This window comes from Thermobia domestica, chromosome 13, assembly GCF_964235325.1.
Source record: "Thermobia domestica chromosome 13, izTheDome1.hap1.1, whole genome shotgun sequence".
In the NCBI taxonomy this organism is placed as follows: Eukaryota; Metazoa; Arthropoda; class Insecta; order Zygentoma; family Lepismatidae; genus Thermobia; species Thermobia domestica.
In genome coordinates this window covers 95,948,535-95,972,573 of record NC_137466.1, presented here as the reverse complement: position 1 = coordinate 95,972,573, position 24,039 = coordinate 95,948,535, and the positions used below count along the sequence as shown (strand labels likewise).

The 24,039-nt window shown below is 34.4% G+C and overlaps 1 protein-coding gene across 3 annotated transcripts in view; it reads left to right on the top strand.

The window, feature by feature from the left end:
* LOC145668362 (uncharacterized) overlaps positions 1-15,218 on the top strand; it is a 112,625-nt gene extending 97,407 nt beyond the window's left edge. For all 3 annotated transcript variants that reach the window (XM_081736134.1, XM_081736133.1, XM_081736135.1), the window contains exon 12: positions 5,958-15,218. In XM_081736134.1, the coding sequence (XP_081592260.1) occupies positions 5,958-6,238 (281 nt within the window). In that variant the 3' untranslated portion in view covers positions 6,239-15,218. The remainder of the gene's footprint in view (positions 1-5,957) is intronic.
* Positions 15,219-24,039: the final 8,821 nt, after the last annotated feature.

The following is a 24,039-nucleotide window of genomic DNA, read 5'->3' as shown; positions in this document are numbered from 1 at the left end:
ATTTAAAAATCAGTTGGTCATAAATGTTAATCTTATAACATTAAATAGAGAAATTGGTCTATAATCTGCTGTAGTCGTTACATCAGTTTTAGAAATTCAAATTAACAGCTACCACTTTCCGTATACTTCGATAAATGTGAGAAGCTAAACTGCAGTTAAACAAGAATGTAAAAATTGGAGCAATTAATTCAGAGATACCTTTAACTATAAAAATCGGTATACAATCCAGATCTACAGAAGGTGTAACATCTAAACCTTTTATAAACTCAACTACCTGTTCCACAGTAACACATAATTCATCACTACAAACCTGATTAACCATATTATCACTTTGATTTGAATCATTCTTATGATAAATAGCTTCAAACTGCTTAGCCATAAATTCGGTTAGTAGCTATGGTTGAGATACAACCACATTAACCAACACTGCCTTATTACTTTTCTGAATATTCAACTTATTCTAAGTAAACTTACAAAATCTTTTAGGATTATTTTTTAAACAACTTTCAGTTTACTAAAATAATGATTTTTTTTTCGAGGAGTTGCTTCTTAAAATTTAGACATTTAGAAAAAGAATCATAATTATGTACCAATTGAGGTTTATATATATATATATATATATATATAAAATTTTATGAGCATTAATTTTCTTGTGAAGTAACCTAATTAGAGTACGAGAATACCATCTTTGAATATTTAGAATTTATTTTAACTGCTATTGGAACATTGTTACTAGTTACATAAATTACAGTATCATTAACCTTTTGTGCATCTAGATAAATATCTTTATTCAACAAAATATTTGTCCACTCCTTGAATTTCTCTGTATAAAGAAAGATAATCACCTTTATGATATAACGAACATTTATCTCTCAAAATATCTTGTATTCTAGATGGACATTTAACAGAAATAGCAATAGGATCATGATATTGATCAGGAGGGACCATGAGTAGAACATTTTTACTAGATTTAACATATGTATTGTGTAAGAAGATTTGAGACCGTACAGTCTACAGGATGGTCCGGAAGTGGGCGTACTCTTCTTTAGTTTCAACAGTATAGTGTTAGTTATGGTAGAATGTTTGTACACAGTTACCTTGAAGTCTTAAGAGTCATAAACATCGATATGATCACCATCCATGTCGTAACACAGCTGAATTCTGCGCCAAGCTCTTGCAGATGTTTTGTGGAGATACTCCGGAGTCACGAGGATGAAGGCGTGTTCCACAGCTGCTCGCAATTCCTGCATTGTGTGATATCGAGTGTTTCTTACTTGTTGTTTTATGAAACCCCAGAAAGCATTGTCCGGTGTCGTGAGATCGGGACTTCTTGGAGGCCAGGCAAAGGGAGCTGGTGAAAATGCACAACCTCTTCCAACCCAGCGACCAGGAAACGTCTGATTCAGGTAATTGCGCACATGAATCGTGAAGTGCGCTGGTGCTTCATCCTGCTGTATCACAACAGTGTCTTTGATACCATTTTCTTCCAGTTGAGGCACCAACCACTCATTAAGCATCTCCAGCTAAGAATGTACATTAACATTGTTTTCGAAGAAGGAAGACCAAAAATGTGTGTTGCACTCATTCCAGCCCACACCATCACGTGTGGTGGGTGGGTTTCTCTCCATCTCTTTGTAAAACCGGGGGGTTTCCTTACACCGCATTGCAACGGGCCGAGAATGCGTATTCCGGTAGATAGCGCACACGTCTGTGAAGAGGACTGCACAACAGGATCGTTTGAAAGGGAGCGCCGTAAGGAGAGTTCTGCATGCCTCTTTGCGCGCATCCATGTCGGCGTCACTTAGTTCATTCACATGCATTGGACGGTGTGCCTCATCGTGGTGATTCGAGGAATACGAAGCTCCGAAGACCTTCTACATGTTGATTTTGAAGGCGACTGCTGCACTGATGCTTTGCTTTTCGTAGTGAATTAATACCAAAGCGGTCTGTAAATTTCGCTGTAACGCCTTTCGTGAAGCCAAACCGCAACAACTAATCTTTGTTTAATGCTGTTGCCAAACAATGCCAAGCAATGTTACCAAACAAATGAGGGTAAAACGTAAAACCGTCAGAAAACACCAATTAGGAGTACGCCCACTTCCGGACCACGCTCTACCTTTAACTTTATATCATGCAAAAAATTGAATAAAATTCTAGCTTTGGCTTTTGAATAGTAATTCATATCACCAGAAAAGTTTGTATTAGTCTTCTAGTCAGCTTTAGCTATGTTAAAATTCACCATCAATCACTATGTCATAGTTCAAAAACATCACTTTGGAAGCAAACTCTAATAATTAATGAAGTTTATAATGGAGTATACTGTATGAAAATAATAACGTGCAATCATAAATCCTTCCCATTCTCTACATCAATTTCAGTCTATACACGTTCAGTCTCAATTTCTAAATAAAATCTCCGTTGACTACTTACGTTTGTTTTAACAGCAAGTAAAACCACCTCTACAACTAAACTGCTTAGAGAAATATCTATCAAAGCGAAAACATTTATATACTTCAGGAAAATAAAATATGCAGAGGTCTTATTAGACGCTTGCAGGGACTGGGTTTAGAAGTAAATGCAGAGAAAACGGGGATCGTAATACTGCAAATTATGGATGCGTCAAAATATCAAATAATAATTTCGACAAAGTAGATTACTTTCAAATATCTAGAATCGATGTTAACAAACCAAAATCATGTTTACAAAGAAATTAAATGTCAACTGAAAGCAGGAAATTCGTGTTATTACTCGGTTCAAAATATTTTGTCATCGTCAATTCTCTCGAGAAATTTGAATCTTAAAATTATAAAACGATAATTATGCCTGCTGTGCTATATGGTTGCGAAACATGGTCGCTTACTCTGAGGGAGGAACGCAGACTGAAGGTATTTGAGAATAAAATCCCAAGACGAATATTTGGACCCAAGAGGAAAGGGAACAGCGAATGGCGGAAACTTCATAACAAAGAACTGCGTAATTTATACAGTTTACCAAACATTGTTAGGGTCATCAAGTCTAGGAGGCTCAGGTGGAGAGGTTATGTAGCCAGAATGGAAGAAAGTAAAGTTTTAACTGGAAATCTAATCGGAAAACGACCATTAGGAAGACATAGATGCAGGACAATATTAAGATGGATCTCGCAGAATTAAATACAAAGAAGAAACAGGATCCAGTTGGCTGAGGACAGAAGTCAGTGAAGAGCTTTTGTGAACGCAGCATTGAACCTCCGCGTTCCATAGGCTGTAGAGTGAGTGGGTTAGGAAAATAATCATAGTGATGTTGATTATCACTAAACCAAGATCCTGTTACAGCTTAACATCAGATCCCCATAGCAGAACATGCCGCGATCTGCGATGTGATCGTAGAAAATTTGCTGCGCCTCTGCAGAAAAATTGCGTGAAAAAAAAAAAAAAAAAAAAAGATCAACAGAAAAGTATAAAAACATGCCTGCTATGTCAGTGCTTGTGAAAAAAGTCCTGATCACGTTGCTCTAAGGTAACTGTGCCATTCTCAAAATTCAATATCTGTGCCATTCTATTGTTAAATGATACTTATTCATTGTTGAGTAAAGTATCAAAATTTGTGCAGAATACCGATAATTTACCTTGGGACACTTAATACCTCATGGGCTTTCTTGAGTTTGGTTTAAAGCTTCAAATGAACAAGCTTTCAGAAATTAGTACGATTGTAAGTGTGGAAGATATGGCTCACAACATAAAGGTGCTACCAGATCAGTTTTGTAAGAACACAAAAATGATTACTTCTATATGTGAAACTGGTCATTTTAATGGAATTCCACTAATGGACCAACCTATCAGTTCAAAAATTCTGAAATAATAATAATAAAGTAAACCAGGGGAAGAGGAGGCTGATATTGCTTTAATAACACACGTTGTCGAAGAATACCCAAAGTTTTAAAATTCTCTTCTGAAACAATTTGAAGTTTATACATACGAGTCTGATGCTGACGCAAGCTTCTTGAAACAGATAGTATCTAGGTCAGAATTCTTGTTTAATTTGAATTTTTTAACTTTTCCAAGAAGTAACGTTTCTGTTGAGCAAAAAGAGAAGGACTTTTTGAAGAGAAGGGAGTTTGTATGTTCCCATTTCAGTTTTTGATAGATATAGGTCAGGATAAATTATTTTTTGAATACAAGCTTTTCATTAAATCTATGCAGGACTTCGTAACCAGCTCAAGAAATGAAGGAAAGTTTTTTGAAGACTCTCTTTAAAGTTGCAGTAACAGATTTCTGAGACAAATAGTCTCGGACAAATACTCTGCAGTAAAGCTAATGTTTTTTGTTTGAGTATACCATTGTCTGAGGCCATATGTGAAAGCTGGGATTCAGTGGTTACTAATGTCATGGAGACAAGACCAGCAGCAAAGGATGGACTTAGTGATGATATTGAAACAACAAACCAGCTTACATACATTATCCTTTGTAGACCAGTTATTGTTACTCTCACCGTTACTCTCACCATTAGTTGTTGAAAGTCTCCCACAGAAAGAACGAATTAATATGCCACTAGGCCAGATCGAAGGGTCATTTATAATTCCACTTCAACATGGACTCATGCACTTTACAGAAGTTGCATTCCTCTCATTCACAATATTCTGTATATCACTTTCTTTAACAGAGGTCGAATCTTGTTAACAAATGAGCTCTTTTCCTACTTCTCACTACTAAGTCGACCTTATCTATGCCCCAATCTGAAACCAATTTACGTTGGCTTTTCTGTATATTTAAACTAACACGAGAATTTCTTTTGTTACTTTCTTCTTGTATTTTTTTTTATTTTCTATTGTCTTGTTTCTTGAAATAACGAACCTATTGGTCTTTATTTTTATCATACGCAATATTTTCTTGGCTGTTTTCATTAAAGCGAACATTTTCATTAACACTGAATTCAGGAAATTGTTCAGGATCATTCATATGTATGGTATCCAGATTTTATGAGAATGAATTAGTTCCTGCTCGAAACATTTATTATTATTATTATTATTATTATTATTATTATTATTATTATTATTATTATTATTATTATTATTATTATTATTATTATTATTATTATTATTATTATATGTTTTTGCAAGTAAAATCATTCAGTTTACTACTAATAAAGTTTATCAGAAGATCTTCACCAGATAACTCACCTAGAACTTACTGTTGTTGTTTCCCCTCATACAAAGATGTAATAAGATTTCTATCTTCTGATCTATTCGAGTTTGAAACTTTTTATCTCTTTTTGTTCGAAAGTCACATAAAAGTTGAGATAGTTGAAAAGAACTACTATCAATTTTAGAATGATATTCTACACAGCTAAAGTGACATTTAATTAAACAGTTGTTACACTTGATAAATTTTTGTCTTCCATAAATAGGTTAGTTACAAAATGGTGGTTATAGAATGGGCAATTCTCTTAAGGAATCATAGTATGTTCAAACTAAAATAAATTAACTCAAAAACAGAATTCACTTCTCGAAGTTCATTAATATCTAAAATAGAAGAGCTCACGTCCCAACTTATCAAGTGAGGAGTACGAACAAGGAAAAGAGGTGTAATTTCTATCTGGCCACAAGAGTGCCCTTCTGCGACACACAAACAACCGAAGGTTGAAAGGTCGATTTACTGATTATATACTACTACTACTACTACTACTACTAATAATAATAATAATAATAATATAATGGATTATCGTTTGCAGTATAAGGTATTTGAACGACAAAAACTGACTGAATGAATATACGCAGTGTTAGCTTATTTTCAGAACCGCCTCTAGCAAAACTTTCGTGATACGAAGAATCACTTAAATTATTTCGAATTGTTAATAGAGTGTTCGTAATAAGCAATGACTCTGTTTTGTACTTTTTGTGTTGTGAGCATTTAGTAATTTATTCTTGTGCAGTTTTAAGTTGAGGAAATTAATTAACATTTCCATAATGATCGTTGTTTCAGATATTTTGGCTCTTGCAAGCAGCATTCAAGAACTTAGTTGGGCGTCTCGAAGGGCTCGCACAGCTATGTGGTGTGCTCTGATATGCACTATACTCTTTCCGCTGGAGTCCACTTTAACTTTACCGCCTTCTAATCCAGAAGAGCCTGGTGCAAACGAGACTTCAGGAAATACAACACACCAGAATCTCAATCATGTAGCAACCTCGACTGCAGCTGGCCAGAATTCTACTGTAGAGGAAGAATCTCCAGAGTCCACTAAAAATAAGGCTGTAGAAAACTAGGGCAGGAGAAATGAGATTATTGCTGCCATATTTACCTGATTGTAGTGTCTGGTTAAGGATGTTTTTTAATTAAGTTAATATTTAAAAGGCTGTTTTGTTAATCACAAAAATCAAGAGTATTTCCCCCTTTCACACTTAACTATGGTAGTTACAGAGTAGTTGATAGTCAGATGTTTTTTATTGCATACGTGGAATGTGCATGCTTGGCATAGGTGGGGTTTATGATTTATAACGTGAAAAATCTTTATATTTTGAGTGCAGCAATAAGAAAATAATGATAGTGCTTATGTTAGTGCAGGAACTCACCTACTCATGTCATGTTGTGCACATTGATGTTGATGACTTTGTAATCAGATGTTGTTATTAATCATAGCTAGAGCTGTTCCTTTTGAATAATAGATTAGAGGCAACGCTACAAAGTTATTAGACTAATAGAAACGCCTAATGGAGACGGATAGATTTTAGAATATTAATTGGTGAGAGGTTACGTTTGTATTTCTTGAAAGTGGTTTTTATGTGCCTCAATGTTACTAGTCACTTTCATGTTTTACTTAGGTTGATGCCTAGGGTTTCTGGCCTGTAAGTAGGTGGTAGTAAGGTTTCTTACCTGACAAATATTCAGGTATTTTTTTATAGATGTTAAAAAATGCAGCAGCAGCGAAGAGAGTCAGTTTGGCTAGAATGATTGGAAGCAAGTTATTTTCATTCGTGCAGTTATTTTACTACAAGGCCAAAGTATTGCCAAAGGTTGGCTCACTCAGTGTTGTATGATGCTCTCTTTACTATTTCATACTAAATGTAAGTACATTGTAGTTCTGTGTGGCCTTCTTAAAATTAACGTTCTTTCTTACATATTTTCTCAATGTTTGAAATGAATACCTAGTTGAGTGTCCGTTGATGTGCAGTCATGATTTGACTGAATGTGTGTGATTTTTTCTTTTAATGTTGTGCTGCATATAAGAGTGACTTCTTCAGAATGTGCCTTCTTGATCTAGTGTTCCGAGTGAACGAAAGAAAAAGGAGCTGCTTTTATCTACATAATAGGCTTAGACGTTCAAGCTTCCTAATTTTGTTTGTGATAAAATTTAATGGAGTTGTTGCCAAGACTTAGTAGCATAATTCTCTTCCCTTTCAGTATTATTATAAAGTGAACGATGGAACATGTATTTTGGAAAAAGGGCTTTAGGAGGGTCTTATTGACGACAAGAATTCAGTATCTGCAGGTAGTATTCAATTTTTGAATTTATAAATTGTATTATGATTTACTATATTCACTTACCTAAAAGCGAAAACAAACTTAAGTATTGCATTGGTCTAAAAAGTAGAAGTATACAGTATTATATATATATATGTATATTTTAATATATCTTAAGGTCTAAATCGAATGGATATTGATTAAAGAAGGTTCATTCTGAATTGTTTGGTTGTGGTGCTTTTTTTTTCTTCCGGTGTTAACAGACATTCTGGACTGTGATATTTAATGAGCCAATGTAACTAAGATAGAAAATCTTTGTACTTTCCAAGTGGATGATATACTTATGTCTGTTAGTGATGTTAGAATTATGCTAGTTGTAAAATAACTAGGGGACAATCTTTATTTAAATGCATGTGATAACTTCGAAGACCAAGTTTAAAGAAGTTAGCATAGTGAAACCATAAGTTCTTTTGCATGGTCTGCTTGCGTAATAATTGTAATGGATATTTTGAATCCTTGGCGAATTTAGATTTTTTTAAATACAAAATAATATAACTTTTCAACACCATGACAGTGTAGCTGTAATAACTATTGCCATATTGTGAATATAGTTAAAATAGATACATATTTAAATGTCAACATACAACCATATCTAACTAATTTGGCTTTGATCGGTATAATATTTTTGTATTTGCAGTAGTTCGCGTAATTATAGTATTTTAACCGAATTCGAAAGAAGAAAGACCTGAACATTTGGCCATGGAAATAGCTGAATTTATCGGTGTTGTGGGCTGTAGATAATCGTTAAATTTTAAGTAGATGCCCTTAAATATAGAAATATATACATATATAGTACATTTTGTGCTTCCCAACAAGTTCCGTGCAGATTTTCTAAAGAGTCTACGTTTAGAGTGTACGTAAATTCAAATTTTTACGTGTTTGATTGGCTTAATTACTAAAAATCCTCGATAGCCCTTTTTACTTGCGTGTTTTCAACTTATTTCTGGAGGGTCTGGGATTGTAGGGGTTTTGGGAACAATGATGCATGCAGGTGTAACGTTAGCGGTTTGTAATGGCAATAGTTGCAATGAAATGTTGGTGCTCTTGTATGTCAACAGTTTTACTGTACCACTAGTACTCAGGGAATAGTACCTGTATGTTTAGAACTTCATTAAAAAATGTAGCGGTGTTACTGTCGTCTTTGTTTTTCCATGTCCATTGTAAAAGGGTACTACCGTTTTCTTGTGGCTAGTAACTTAGCAGTAACACAGCATTTTCCTTGGTGATCAAAATCTAGCGTTGTAATAATATTTATAAATAAATATACATATATAGACACTTAGATAAAATGCCTGTCCCACGTGTAGTTTTTTTTTAAATGTACTCATGCAATAATTCTAATTGTTTTAATGATGTCTGTGTATGCTCAATCAATTTTCTTAGGTGCATGAAAACTTTGCAGTTTCAATGCCGGAAAATAGGCGATGTATGAATGAGCATCTCAGAACTCAGTAGTTGGTAATTCATAGTTGAGTGTGTATGCAGGATGTCTTGTTATAAACAACGTTATTAAATTGTAATGCATAAGTTGAAGTTTTTTTTCCACATTGGATCATCATGCAGCGTAAAAAAAAAAGTATTATTTAATTTCATTATTATCATATGCACATGTACTTACACCTTCTGTGTAGGCATATGTGGTCATATGTAGTAATATTTATATTTACTTGTATGATAATTGCAGAAGTTTAACTTCAAGGTGGAAAAAATCGTAGAAATAAGTATCACTACAGAAGAAAAAAAAAATGAAAAATATTTTTGTGTGCAAATAACAATTGTTACTTGATCAATGTTCTCTTCACTATTTGTTTAGTGTATAAAATGCTCAATATTATTTAAGTTCTAATATGGTTTCATGTGCATGCAAATAATAAAGTTTCCTTTATTGACATATAATAAAAGTGATTCCCTTGCTGATTTGTTTCGGTAATGTAGCAGAAATTCTCTACTTAACTATTGAAAAGTATTGAAAATTGCAAATTAAATTCTTAAAATCTAAAATTCAAATTCTAGTGTGAAATTGACGGTGTTATTAGAGCACATAAAGAAGTACTGTTTCTGAAGGAATTTTGGTAGTTTATATTTTGCTCAGCAATTCAGTGTCTAATCTAACTTAATATTAAAAAATAATAGTAAAGTTGGGCAGATTTCTTGATAATCGTACAAGAAATTTGGGATAACTAAAAATAGTTTTGTGACTTAATAAGTTTATTTTGTGACTAGACTGATGGGGTCAATTGAGACTGCAGTTCAGAATTTTTCTATATAATATGTATCTGAAAGAGAAGATGAAATTACAATACATATATTTGATTTGGTCCCTATTTCATTTCATAATAAGCAAGGGAATATTCGTTGAACTTAATATTTTTAAATGCGACTAGTTTTTACCTAACTTCCATTGTTGTTTATGCAATTGTTGTAAATTAGTCCTTTAACTTAAAAAAAGAAAAGAAATGCTGCTGTGATTGTCAGCTTTGTGAAATTGATATTGTGATATTGTATGCAATGGATCTTTTGTGGTAAACATTAATATTTAAATATATATATATATACATATATAATATATACGTGTATGTTCCCAGAACTAAATGTTACTAATCGGGAATCAAACAGTTAAATGAATGAGAGGGAGAGAGAGAGAGAGAGACAGGCAGAATGATTGTAGAAGATTTTATCTTTTGCACTTTTATAAAGCTGTGCAGCTTAGCTTAAAAATGACTTGGCTATCACGACAGAGAAACTGGTTTAGTAGAAATTAGGCTGAATCAGGTGCAATAGCATTTTTTATTATTTTGTTCATTGTAGTATGTATGCTTTTTCTTCCGATGTATCCACGTCCCCAAGACTCCAGAAGTCATTTTTGTATCCATATGGTGTTCGTGCTTTGTATTTATCTGGCAGGGTTCTTTTAAAATATAATATATATAGGAGTTTCATTGTTAATTTTAAGCTAGGTAATAATAAAGTCCGTCAAGAAACAATGACCGTTGTTAAAAGTAGCAAATAAGTTAGTTTTTTTCTTTTTTTTTAGAAGGAAAGAGGGGGATTTTTTTTTCAAATTTTTATTTTTTAAAATAACCCTGTGCGTCCTTTTTTTCCATGACCAAAGGTTCGGAAAATTAAATTATATACAAGATAAAAATTAACAAACATGTTTTGTGATACTTGCATGCAATCTATTTTGCTGAATAGTACTTTTCATCTTAAAAACTAGCAATGATTTTTCACGTAAAATGTTAGAGTAGAAAGTCATACATGCTTCCATCAAAACTCTGTGTGCAACTATATAGTTTTATATTTTAGATTCTATTTCCCGTCATTCCTAACGCAAAGAAAACAGGCAGTTTTTCACGTTGAATGTTGTTGAATCTATAAAATTAGTGTGTCCTGTGATGTGTTGCGAGTAAGGGAAGTAATTGAACGGTATTGCTGCTTCGTTAGTGTAGTGTCTGTCATTAAAATTTTGTGGCTTAATTTAACTTTTTATTATATTAGTTTTCACTACCCCTCCCCCCAATATATTGATAAATATTTAATTTATTTTATTAGTGTTAAGTTGAAGAGTATATTTATTCCTCCGCTAATGCTACTTCGATTTCTGCGTAGTGGTTCTTGATTGCCAGTGAATTTTATTTGTTGAGTTGCATGTAGTGAATTATTTATTTTATTCTTTTTGTTATTTATAGTTACCATTTCATATTTTAATAACCTGTGGTGCAAGAGATTATATATAGATATATTATATATATATATATAGGAGAGCTTTGTGATTGGTGTTGAGGTTGTGATTCAATAAGAAAGTTGAATAGGCATATGGATAACGCCACATGCCTACTTTCATAACTCAAATTTTACAGAAACTTCTGGCTTCATGAATGTTTAGTATGTACGTTTTTGTATTACTGCCAGATGTCGTGCCTCTATTCAGGAATCCTAGATTTATAGATATTGTCGTATAGTTTAGACTATAATGTGTTTCATCAATGTGCATCGCAATAAGTGCCCCTAACTTGTGTAAATATATTTATTAAAATAATTTAAAGAAGGTGCCTACCTACACCAAATTTTTTTTCCGTGTTCCAGTTCAGCATTAGTGTAAATGAATTACAAACAATGCTGTACACACTATCTTTCAATAGTAATAAAATGGATTGTTTATAGAAAGCAAAATGTGTGAAATTATTATAGTAGATAGTTGCTAAAATGCATATATTGCTGTTTGTTGTCACCAGTAACATATTAGAAACCAAACTAGTACATTTTATTTCATGTATTTTAGTTTCAGAAAGTTGGAAGAAATTCTATAAGTGAATCCATGGTCGATATATAGTACGTAGCAAAAAATATAGAAGGTTGTTAATGGATAGCATAGCATAAATTAAAGGGATTTATTTGTATACACTAAGGTAAGCACATACATTTTCAATGCTACTTATGCGTGCATGTATGTAGTAGTTTCATGGATTCTGGATGTTTCATGTTCTCTAAAGATTCGTTGTGACACTGCTTAGAAAAAGTATCAGTCAATTTAATCATTATTCTAGAAGAGAAATTATGTAACAAAATCGTGAGAACAAATTTTATGATAATATGGTAGTGGTGGCTGTTCTTCGTACGTATATATCTGTTATGTACAGCTTTTTTCTCTCTATTTCCATAAACCTATTGGCTGAGTGAAAATAGTCACATCGTGTTCAGCGACTGACTGAAGGTGTAGATAGGCACCTTACTTTTTTTAAATTAAAGAAATGCGAAGCTTTTTTGCCAAATCTCGTGTCTCAGACACAAAAACAAAATGAAATCCCCCATTGCACTCGCACAATCTTCTAATCAATGAAACTATATGGGCTGTGGTAGATATTATTGGGAGTGATAACATTTTTCATAGACAAGTTGAAAATGTGCATAGGTATCTAGCACAAGCTGATGTTACTAAATGATTGAAATGTAAGTGCTCACATTACTACTACTACTACGAGTACATTTGGGGTAGTTACTAGTATATTCGTCCTTTTAAAAACAAAGAAAACAAAGGTATTCCTTACATCAACCAAATTACTGTGTTATTGTGTGTAAATTGTGATAATGCTGTTAACCTGATGTCTAATAATGAACTTCGAACGAACGTATGAATCCGTGTTGCATAATATGCATTTTGTTGCAATAATATTGATGAAATGCAGTATAGGTAAGGGAAAATATAATTTTTTGGAATTCACTTTGTTAAACAATTTAAATATTGTGGCTACTAGTATTAAAAAAGAAATTTTGCAGTGTAATATTGTCTAATCAGTGTTTTCCTCTGGTTGCACGTTTTTCGTAAGATAGGTAAAAATAAATAAAGAAAGAAAGATAGAGAAGTACTCAGCCACAGCCTGACATATCGGGACTTCCAAGAGCTTATTTGAAAGTTAACGGTGTTAACTAACTTGTTAGAAGAAGAGTATATTCTAGAATGTAGTAGGTCTGTAGAGTACAAATTTGCCCCGTCAATGTGTCCTACAAATTCTAATAATAAATAAGTAAATAAGACAAAGTAAAAGAATTCAACAAGAGTATTTTCCTCTGAAACACAAAACACTGATATTAGCTATAGCGTTCCAAAGAAGATGGTATTCCTTACTGTAAAAACTACAACAATTTTAAATAGTTAACAGAACCATTATGCTGCTAAATTAATGTTGTTTTCAATTTCTTTTCTGATTTATTACGTGAATTATTATAAAACTTGAAGGAATCTGTTCGACTTAAAGTTTAGTAATTTTGAAACTATAGCGACAATATTAACTTAACGACATATCCTTCGTAGCAGCTTGATGGATTCATAGAAAAAAGGAAGTTTTACAAAAATGGTGCACAAATGTAGCAATAGACTATTTGTCTTCAGCGTAGTCATTCACAACGAATTCTTGGAATTAGCGTTATTAAAAAAAAAAAAAAAACTTGTGGCACGTATGAAAGAGTATATTGTTGATAATATTTACTTCACTCAGTGCATAAGAAATTGTGTTGATGTTACGGAGGAACAATGCTCACTAAAATCATGTAGTATATAAAAGAATCTGTGCACAAACTTTCACAATTATTTTTCGGAATCATTTGTTAGGTTACAACAGACATATCTTTGCTTAAAGAAAGAAAAAGTATAAGAAAAAATTAATTACCATTGCATGATTTTCTAAATATTGGAGAAAAAGTGATTCCTTAGTATTGAATGTTTATACAAATTGTTTGGAGCACAGTGAATGTTACTAGATACACAAAATAATAACTGGTAGATAATAACCTTTATTCAATGGCTGTGTGAATTTTGTGTCTAGGGCAAGCTTTGTAAACAGTCTGTAGTTTACTGATGTAATTAAAAGAATAGCTCAGCTCAGGATTGCTAAACTTTCAGTGTATCATATCAAAATAAATACGAAACAGATTTTACCTCAGATTACTATATACTAATATTACGTGAGCAAAGCCCACCCTTCCATCTGAAAATCTTAAAAAGATCTTGAACTTTATGCTATAGCTTAATTCACAAATGGAATCGTAGGTAACATAACAAGATGGAATGCAGAGCATTTCTGTCCATTGTTACTTAATAGTTTTAGTATCCTAGAGATGCAATACGAAGTGAAAGTTTGTGCTAACATGTAGTGTATTTCTCATGTGCATTTTTTTTTTTTAAAAAAAGGAAAAGTAACAGAATCCCCAAATTCTAGCAGTTTTAATAGATGTATTAACTGTTGCTGTATGTGCAACAGCTTGTGCTCATTTTTATTCATGTATTTGGAATACTGTTGTGGAACTTAGTAGAATAATTTTAAAAATTACAGAAATAATACATATATATATTATTTTTGGCTTGCTATAAGTAAGCATTCCAATGCTTCGAATAAATATTATTAATAATAAAAATAATTTTTGTTTCAACATTATGTAACCTTACATGTGTATATATACTGCTATATACATAGAATGCACAATTTTATCTAAGTTTAAACTCTAAACGTGTATTTTAAACGTGTAATAATATTTTTTTTAATCGTTCACGATTTTTCTAACCTTAATAGCATTTAAAGAAATTAAAAGTGTTTTTTGGTACATTAACATTGTAATGGTTTGTAAAGACTGCATCTGTGTGTTTACTTGCTATTTGTGGACTCTTTTATGACACAACAGATAGAAAATGTTAAGTGTCTTGCTAACATCTTTTGAAACACAGACAATTTGTTTACTTAACTACTTACTCTTCTAAAAATATTTAAAAAGTCGTAAATGGAATTTAGGGAATATACACAGTCTAGAGAATGTAGTCTACCTTATTTCATTTTAATGTGTTATATTACAGAGTCGTGGATTGTAGTAAACGTATAATTTTAATTTTATTTAAGTGGTGCAGGAGATTAAGTATATTTACAGTTTAAAAGCACTTAATTTTATATGATGGGTTTAGGTATAATTGGCAATTAGAATTTTTCCAGGTTTGGCGAAATATTTAGAAAAAAGAAAACTTTTAAGAAACGTTTTATCTTGCCTTTGGGACCTAGGGGCATTACGCATAGTTAATGATAAAGAACAAAATAAACGTAGGCAGCATTTGCTTACATTTTCTGCATTGTGGTTTTCATGTTTGTAATACTAATGAATCTTGACAATGCATTTGTGCAATGTTTTAAAAAGTGTCCTTTCTGTGTGAAAAATTTCAAAATAAATACCCATTAAGAACAATCATTTTTCATTGTAAAGTTGATCTGTAGAAGTTTTTTCTTAAAATTACACTATTTTTTTTTTCAGTGCTGTCAAACCTTATTTTATTAGCTAATAAAATATTCCGTTGTTATAAGATGATTACTGTGAGAATCAAAGTTTTATTCAGATAATGTTCAGAAATAATACAGAGTTTATTGGTTATTTTTATTATTATTTTATTTATTTATATACATTTTTTAAAATTATTATGAATAACTTTGTTTTTCTGCAGCTGACAGTTTTTCGGTGGTGTGTATATAATGATACCAGCGACAATGCTGTATGTATGTGGTGTCCTGGACCTATTAGAAAGATTTAACTGACGGTAGTGGTTAGCATATTTCCTCACATGGTAGTTTATGACATACAGAACATAGTTCTTGATTCCTCATTCAAACATCTACGCAATTGCATCACCTTAACTGTGAATCGAACTGGACGCTAGACGAAGCATTTAACAATACTGTTACTCGGAAGCATATATCAGTGCTATTTATAGAATCTTTCTTGATATCAATGGACTATTTGTGGTTTTAGATATTACGCGTTGCACAAATGAAACGCTGGCTCTGTAGCTCTTAAAAACTCAAGGAGGTTTAGGGAAATGAGCTTAACATTCCTTGTACTAGGGCTGCAATCGAACAGAAAGTTACGGTCCTATTTTATTGTTTAGTATATGATATGAAACAGAGGTTTACGAAAGATAAACAGGCTAGAAGATGATAAAAAGGGAAAAGAAGAATGGTGATTTCAGGGGATTGTCAAGCACAGTACCTTCTGTGTTGACTCGTCTTGGTCATCGTCATTTCTGCAAGCTCAGGCTGGCCAGACGGCTCGTTCGAGTTGACTGTAGTGAACTCTTCGGTTGAACAGGATTTCCAGATCAAACTGTTCGGTTTCTGATCTTCGACTTAGGGTGTCTGGATCCTCGACTAGCTTCACTGGAATGGATACTGGGGTAGGCCCCTGAGGTGACGTCTCGTGAGGCTGTATTTCCAACTCCCAAATTGTTTTTCCTTAAACTTTCTGGCCTCTACGCGTCGATACCACTTGTCACTTCTTAGCTCAATCTTTCATATTCTGATTTCTGATCTAAGTTCAACCCTCTCCTAAGTTTTTAATTCATCGGGACATCAAACTGAATGATTCACTTTCGTACATCTCAGGCACAGAAGTCGATGAGCTGATTCGTAGAGAAATAGTCAAATAATGCGTGTGTTATATGTAAAGAAAAATATCAGAAAACATGTCAGAGGAGGAATGCAAAGAAACGGCTAAATTGATTTCCGTGAACTTCAATTTAAACAAAACATGATATCAAGATACAAAGTATATTTTAATAATCTATTTCTCGTATTAAATTAATTGCATGTACGAGTAGTTGAACACCGATGTGAGACAGCATAAAGAATTCGCCAGTGATTTAATTGTAATCTTACTGAAGTGTTTCATAGTATATATCATCATTAATAATTCATTTTGTAGATGGCTCCTGTGAGTAGCAGCGATAAATACTCTTGTGGTGAACAGAAATTTCCATGTAATATTGAGTGGCTAGAAAGAAACTCCATAATTTATAACTTTATTTCCCAAAATATACAAATCAGAACCACACATTCTTTTTCTCAGATTATTTGTGTTGTTACATTTAGAGTTACATCTCAGTGTGGCCTCTCAACGCATTTCTCTAAACACACTGGAACATTTTCTACGGCCTCCCTTAGGAAATTGACAAGTACCTGAGATGCCAGATGCGATTTGTACTTTGTGTAGATCGTTGTATGGGTCTCGATGTCTTAGTCTTTGTCCTAGAAAGTATTCATTGAGCCAGTTCGTAAGAGCCAGATGAAATCTAGGGGAACCGTCTTACGTAGTGCTAGCGCATCTCTTCCATTACAGAAATTCTCAGCCACACAAATGTTTGTAACCAGTGACGACGCCAGCTGTAAGTTCCTAGGGGGCAAAGGAGGGGCAGATACATTTTCGGGGGGGGGGGGGCTATTTTCTACACCAAAAATGACATTTATTATGTTTGACTTACTTTACATTGTGTATTTCGTTGTTGTTTTTATATTAGGCCTATATGATAAACTTGTTTCAAGTAAAATTTGTAACTAACAAGTAAGTAACGTCTGCACATGAAATATTTTTCAATGCAACTTTTGAAACCTAAATTGAATTACTTTCGCGTTTGCTACAAGTAACAAATTCGTCTAGTACTATATGATACGGCATATATATAAATTTACGAGGGGCTGCTGAAAACATCGTAATCCAACCCAGAAGGTGTGTAGGTATTAGGTAGAAAGTAGTTTTGAAAAACATATTTTCAACAAATTTTCATATTAATAATGAAATTCTTATTGCTTTCTCAGGCCTCTGAAGTGATTATGTGTGCCCAAACAGCGAATTTCACAAACATCAAGATCACAACTATTATAACATTTTTGTTCCACCAAGGATAGTCACCAAAGTAAATTAATGAGAAAATCAGTGAAACAATACGGGGCTCTCCTCCATTATATACAGTGGTGAAGAAATGATGGCTTAGTTCAAACGTGGCGGTTTCTCAACAAATTATGCTTTACATTACACCCAGGATGACTTTACATCCAGTGACTGTTCCCGAAATCATGGATGCAATTTGTGACATTATTCTTGAAAATTGCAGCATTTCAGCCAGTGGTAGATATAACCTGGGGCCGGGGTTCCTACGCCACCCCAGTTTTTGACTGACAAAAAGAATTTAAGCTATTATTTATACACTTTTTAAAGTGTATAATAAACTCACGATATACTTATTATAGTCTGAGGTCTGGCTGCAACCCCCTTTCCCAGTTTTTACCGTCTCAGTAAAACTTGTGTCAGAGATTGTGGGCATTTCTTTGGAACGCGTCGGTAGTATAATTCAGAATGGCTTGGGTATGCGCAAGTTCTTGACACAATGGGTTCCCAAAAAATCTGTCAGGAGAATAAAAGAGTGACGGCATTAAGAGAAATCTTCCAATTTGAATGTAATGCTGATCATTTCGCTCACGAATAGTAACCATGAACGAAATATGGTTGTACCACTATGATCCTGAAAAGAAACAACAGTCAATGGAGTAGTAGCACTCAGTTCTCCGTCGCCCCAAGAATTCAAGACACAGAAGTAGGTTGAAAAACTGTTTGCAACATTCTTCTGGGATAAGTATGGAGTCGTACTTAGGGATGCGCACGAGACGAGATTTATGGCTGTTTCGTCTCGAAAAATGTATATTTCTCTATTGGAAGAGCCATGTCTCGACTCGAATTTTGTCAGGAAAATCCTGTCTCGACTCGTCTCGTGCGCATCTCTAGTCGTACTCATAGACTACTTCCGTAACGGTCAGATATTTAATTCAGAATCTCTACATTACTCACAAAACTGAAAGAAAAATTCAAAGTTCAACACCGCGGAAAATGAAAAGAAAGAAATTGTGTTCCTTTAAGAGAATACGCCTGTCCATCGAACCCCTGCGAGCACAATTAGCATTGCATAATCTAGGATTTCAATGTCTAGATCGTCATCCTTATTCCCCGGGTTTAGCTCCGTATAACTATTGCCTGTATTTATTTCCCAAACTTAGATCTGATAAAGGTAGTGTTACGAACAATGGTGCGAGGAAGTCTCCAGATTTTTTTAACTTCTGCAAAACGAGAACTATACAAGGTAGTATATTGACTCTCGGGGGAAGTGTAGAAGCAGTAAAACTTCACCATTCCACTTGCACTCCTGGGTTGGGCTACGAATTTTTCAGCAACTCCACGTATATTTTTAGTCAATATGGTAGACGTCATGTCAGTACTTTGAAACAAAATAAGTAAGGGAGCACTAGTACATACGGTACCAACTAATAACTTAAGATCAGCACTCTGACAATACGTTTTATTGGGGGCTAAATAAATAATCGATTTAATTCCATACATTTATTATTATCATCATTTGCAGGAAGGGAAAACACAACTTTTTTTTTTCCTTCAAAAAATTAAGACCTGGTAGTCGCAAATTAAGCTGTTATAAGCCCATCCTCCGAATATTGAAAGCCGAGAATAATGTTTCAGGAAATAGAAGTATAAACCCTTTAAATAAAACAAAATATGAAACTGAAAACTTCAAAACTGGATAAATACAAACAAGTTATGTAATTGGTTTTACCTTTCTTTTGTTTCTAATCGAAGTTGATCCAATGAGAAGACAAGTCAACCAAATCTACTATTGTTCGCTAGGCACAGTAATTAAAATTCATAAGAAAGAACTGTAACTAAAATTTACCGGAAAAGGCCATAAATTAGAAAACAGAAATAAGCGTGCATACCTAGACGCTCAAAGAAGAAAGCTTGAGGACTAATCTGCCACATAGTAAATGCATGGAAAGTAGACTACAATTTGACAATGAGATTGGTTATGATGTAGGAGTCTGGGGGGGCAGGAGTAGCCACCAGGGGGGCGATCGCCCCCAGCGCCCCCTGCCCCCCCTCTGGCGTCGTCACTGTTTGTAACATTTCGAAGTAACATTCAGCATTCGTGATGTCTTGCTGTAGATAAGACCCAAGAATACGAAAAAGTTATTCTGCAACAAACTGTCGCTCTCTGTAATTTCAATCGTCTTTACGAGTATCTTAACTGTTCAGAAATAACTAAGTCGGTTAACAAATTCTCCACATGAAACGTAATTACTTTGCTCCAAAGAATATTGTCGAACAGGTCGGCATCTCTATCTTTCCATGGAGCTCCTTCGTGGCTAAGCGGTTAGCGTACGCGCCTGTGGCGTGGGAGACCCGGGTTCGATTCCCGGTGGGAGCTCATGTTCGGATTCCACGTTAATCAGTAGGTCTACGTCTCATATAACTTCGCTGCTGAACGGGATGTCAAACTCAAAATCAACTCAACTCAACTCAACTATCTTTTCATGCAAAAAATCCTTCACAAATTCCACATGCTTATTATTCTCTCTTAATCAGGCCCGTATTTATATATTGTGCGCCCCTGTGCTCTAAATAATTTGGCCGTCCCTCCCTCGCACAAACTCGTGTTTCAAACAACGAAACAAGCCGTGATTTTGCAAACATACCAGCTCTTGTTGAGTAGCAGTTTAGGTATGACAAGTTACAAAAGTTACAAGGTAATTAAGGTAATTTTAAATGGTCTAATTCTCTTAGTGATGATTATGTGTTCTGCCCGAAGGTAGGTGTTTGACCTGAAAGTTTTTGGGCAAGGTGAACCCATGGTAGTTTGTCATTGCCTCCCATGGGATGATGATGCACTAAGAATGGGCCCTACTTGAGATCCGAACCACTTGTGTCATCACCGGTCATCGAAGCCGGGATTCCTTGATTACAAGGGAACGAGCTTAACCACTCATCCACTGGGGACACATTCTTTCAATACTGGCATGTAATTTATTCATGTAGATTTTAATGTACTGTCCGGAGAAAGTGCGTTCTATTAATTCTTAAGCTGTCCGTCTGTAGCTTTTCAACTCGAGAACGATAATAGATAGAAACGTGACATTTTAGTGTGTTTTCAAGCTCTCAGAGAAATGATCCAAATGACCTGTTCCAGGTCCCTAGGTCATACCTGAGGTGAGATATGGGGTGCAAATTCCCCATAAGAATAACATGGGGGCATTTTAAAAATAATTGAGAAACTAGCAGTTGAATCCATAGTTTTTGGGGTCGCTCAGATGAATAGTGACAGTTTTAATCCAATTGAACTTCGTCATACTCCACTCCCCAGGGTAGAGATGCGCTCGAGTCGAGATAAGTCTCGAATCTCGACTCGAATTCGAGTCGAGACACACCTTGTAAAATTCGAGACGAGTCGAGACAAACATTTCTCGACTCGAAAATTCGAGTCGAGACACGAGCCGAGTCGAGACGGCTCGTAAAAATCTCGACTCGACTCGAATGTCTCGAAAATCTTTCTATAATTTTTAATATTATTTTGAAGAAAGTATTTACTCAGAAACAGCCTTGAAACCAATACAAGTGAGCATCCATGCATAGACGTAACTTACGGGGGGTAACTGCCCCCCCACATTTCAGAAGTTTATTAGGATAATTCAGTGTTATCGATGAACTGAGCTGAAGCGAGTACAACACTGTTTTGCTTAAGTTTGATTTTGTTTCACAGTAATAAGGTCTTTATACGCTAACCAGGCCAAGAGAAAGGAGGGGCAAGGAAGTGAAAAGACAGCGACCCTGGCCTAAGAAAAGGTACCAGATAAAACTTCAGTCAGGATGGCCAGTCGGAACAGGGTTCGATGCTCCATCTTTAAAATACTGCTCGTTAGGCATACACACTGTCCAGGGCTTAAATTGGCTTCAGTGAATAGCCACCTCGCCAGAAAGCTTATCCACAGTGATTTGCGGGAACACAGTCAACAATTAAAGTAAATAATCCCTGATCCATGTTCCTGATGTGGTTTGATAAATCATTAATAGTCGTTTCATAGACGGAACCAAAATATTAATTAAAAATTAATGCACCGTGTTTGTAAAATGACAAATGTTGTACATGAACTAAATTCTGACAGCAGGCTGATTTGTCGGAACGCAGAGCGGGCGCGTTCCGTCTCACTTTAAGCCCTGACACTGCCTCTCTACTACTAGCTGGGTAATTGTCACTTCCTTTCGATGCATGCGATCTGAATTGGTTCACACCTCACTTTATTGCTTTTTTTCGTTTTTAGACTGACGCTTTACGACGGTAATAACAATTTATAAACTGTATCGTCAAATTCAGGATTTCTTTATTTTTCTGTTACATCAGAAATGCTGGTAATTTGAATAAAGATAGGACTTATTCTGAACATGTTTTTCTTTGGGAAGGGGAAGGATCACAGAGGCAGTGTAAAATTGTGATTGAACTACATCTTTTTAAAAAATGCTAATGTTCAGAGATGTTCATATACCTTCTCCTTTACTGCTTCTGGCTGTTTCTTAGGCAATGGACACTTCTTAAAAATTTTCTTATCTATGCTGATATTATTATAAAATGTTCGACTAAATTTCTAGAATAACCGGGAATGGAACTCTGATTTTAACCATATTTGGTAATGTCTTCCAATAAATGTTTTGCTACATCCATCTTAATAAAGGTCAGTGAACTTGGAGTTTGCTGGAGAAAGGGGTTGCGGTGTACGTTGATGGTCAAAGGAAGTACAGATCGGTCTGTTGTCTCCTGGATACTGGGTGTGTTATATAAGGATAAGCAGAGACATACAGAACTCGGCTCTTTGTCGGAAATCTTGTGGTCCTAAATACAAAAGATATTTTATTGCTTTCCTTGTAAGTCGCAAAAATAGCAACATCTGGTATTGTTGTAAAGTGGAAAGGGACAATTGTAAGGTTAAAACAACGAGTTTTTACTAATAGCCACTCTGGCACCCACACCAAAAATAATACACTTGATTTATTCTGAAGTTTGTGTTTGCAGTGAGCAAGGTCGCCGATCCTGGGGGAGCGGTGGGACCCGGGCCCCCAAAGCTCATATGGGCTCCTATGTATTTTGCTGAATATGTATGTTTTATATGTATTTTGTATTATTATATGTATTTTTTATAAATATACAAACCCACATCTGAATGCCCCCCTCCCAAAAACTTACAGAGAAATCGGCGCCCTTGGCAGTGAGCAGTTCGTTTGAAGTTTATATATATATATATATATATATATATATATATATATATATATATATATATATATATATATATATATATATATATATATATATATATATATATATATATAATATAACCTTCACGTATATCGGTGTATAGTGGTTTCATTTTTTTAATATTTTATCTGTGGTGCCTGAACATTTCTCAAGTTTCACAGGAAGTTGTGACTAATATGCAGTGCTCAAAAAAAAAAAAAAAAAAAAAAAACAACTTTGTTGGAATATTTTAGTAAGAAGCCGAAACTTAACAATATTGATAGTGCCAGCGGAGATAATGAAATAGTGACTAAACAATTACTTCTTGGGTTTCAGAAGATAAGAATTCAAGTGCTAGTGTGAAAACAGTGTCAGAAGATAAGAATTCAAATGCCGGTACTACTGTTGAAACAGTGTCACAAGATGAAATTTCAGAAGATCGTGATCCAGTCAAAGATTGTGAAAAGGCAAAGAAATTTCTGGCAGTTGGTCTAGGTCCCTTTGAACCGCAATTGAAAACATACTCCAATAAAAATAGCCGCCGGTTCCGATCTGAGTGGTATAGGCAGCTTAGTTGGTTAGAATATAGCATTTCTCGAGATAGTGCTTTTTGGTTTTATTGTCGCGCATTTTCCGAAAATATTCCGAAATCTGAAGACACCTTTACTAAAGAGGGTTTCCGTAACTGAAAGAAGGTCGTAGATAAATTCGGTACTCATGAGGCAAGTAACACTCATAAGACTTGTATTTCTAAGGCTGCGGAATTCCGAAACGCGCTATTGCATGGATCAGTTGCGCGTAAATTAGACGAACCAAATAGTTAACGGCAATAGAATGTATTTTTGAAACACTTCTAGATAGTATTTGTATTGTGCTCGCCGATGTGTTCCTCTTAGAGGCCATAGGGAAAATAACGAAAGTGAAAGTAGAGGTAATTTACTAGAACTCTTATTGCTAAGATCCAAAGACAATGACGTGATTTTTCTGTATTATGTTAAAAAACAGAAAACCTTTAGATACGTTAGTCCCGAATACCAAAATCAATTTCTAGATTGAATGTGTGAGTATGAGTTGGGAAAAATAATTGATCGTGTGAAGACTGCAGGTATATATAGTGTCATC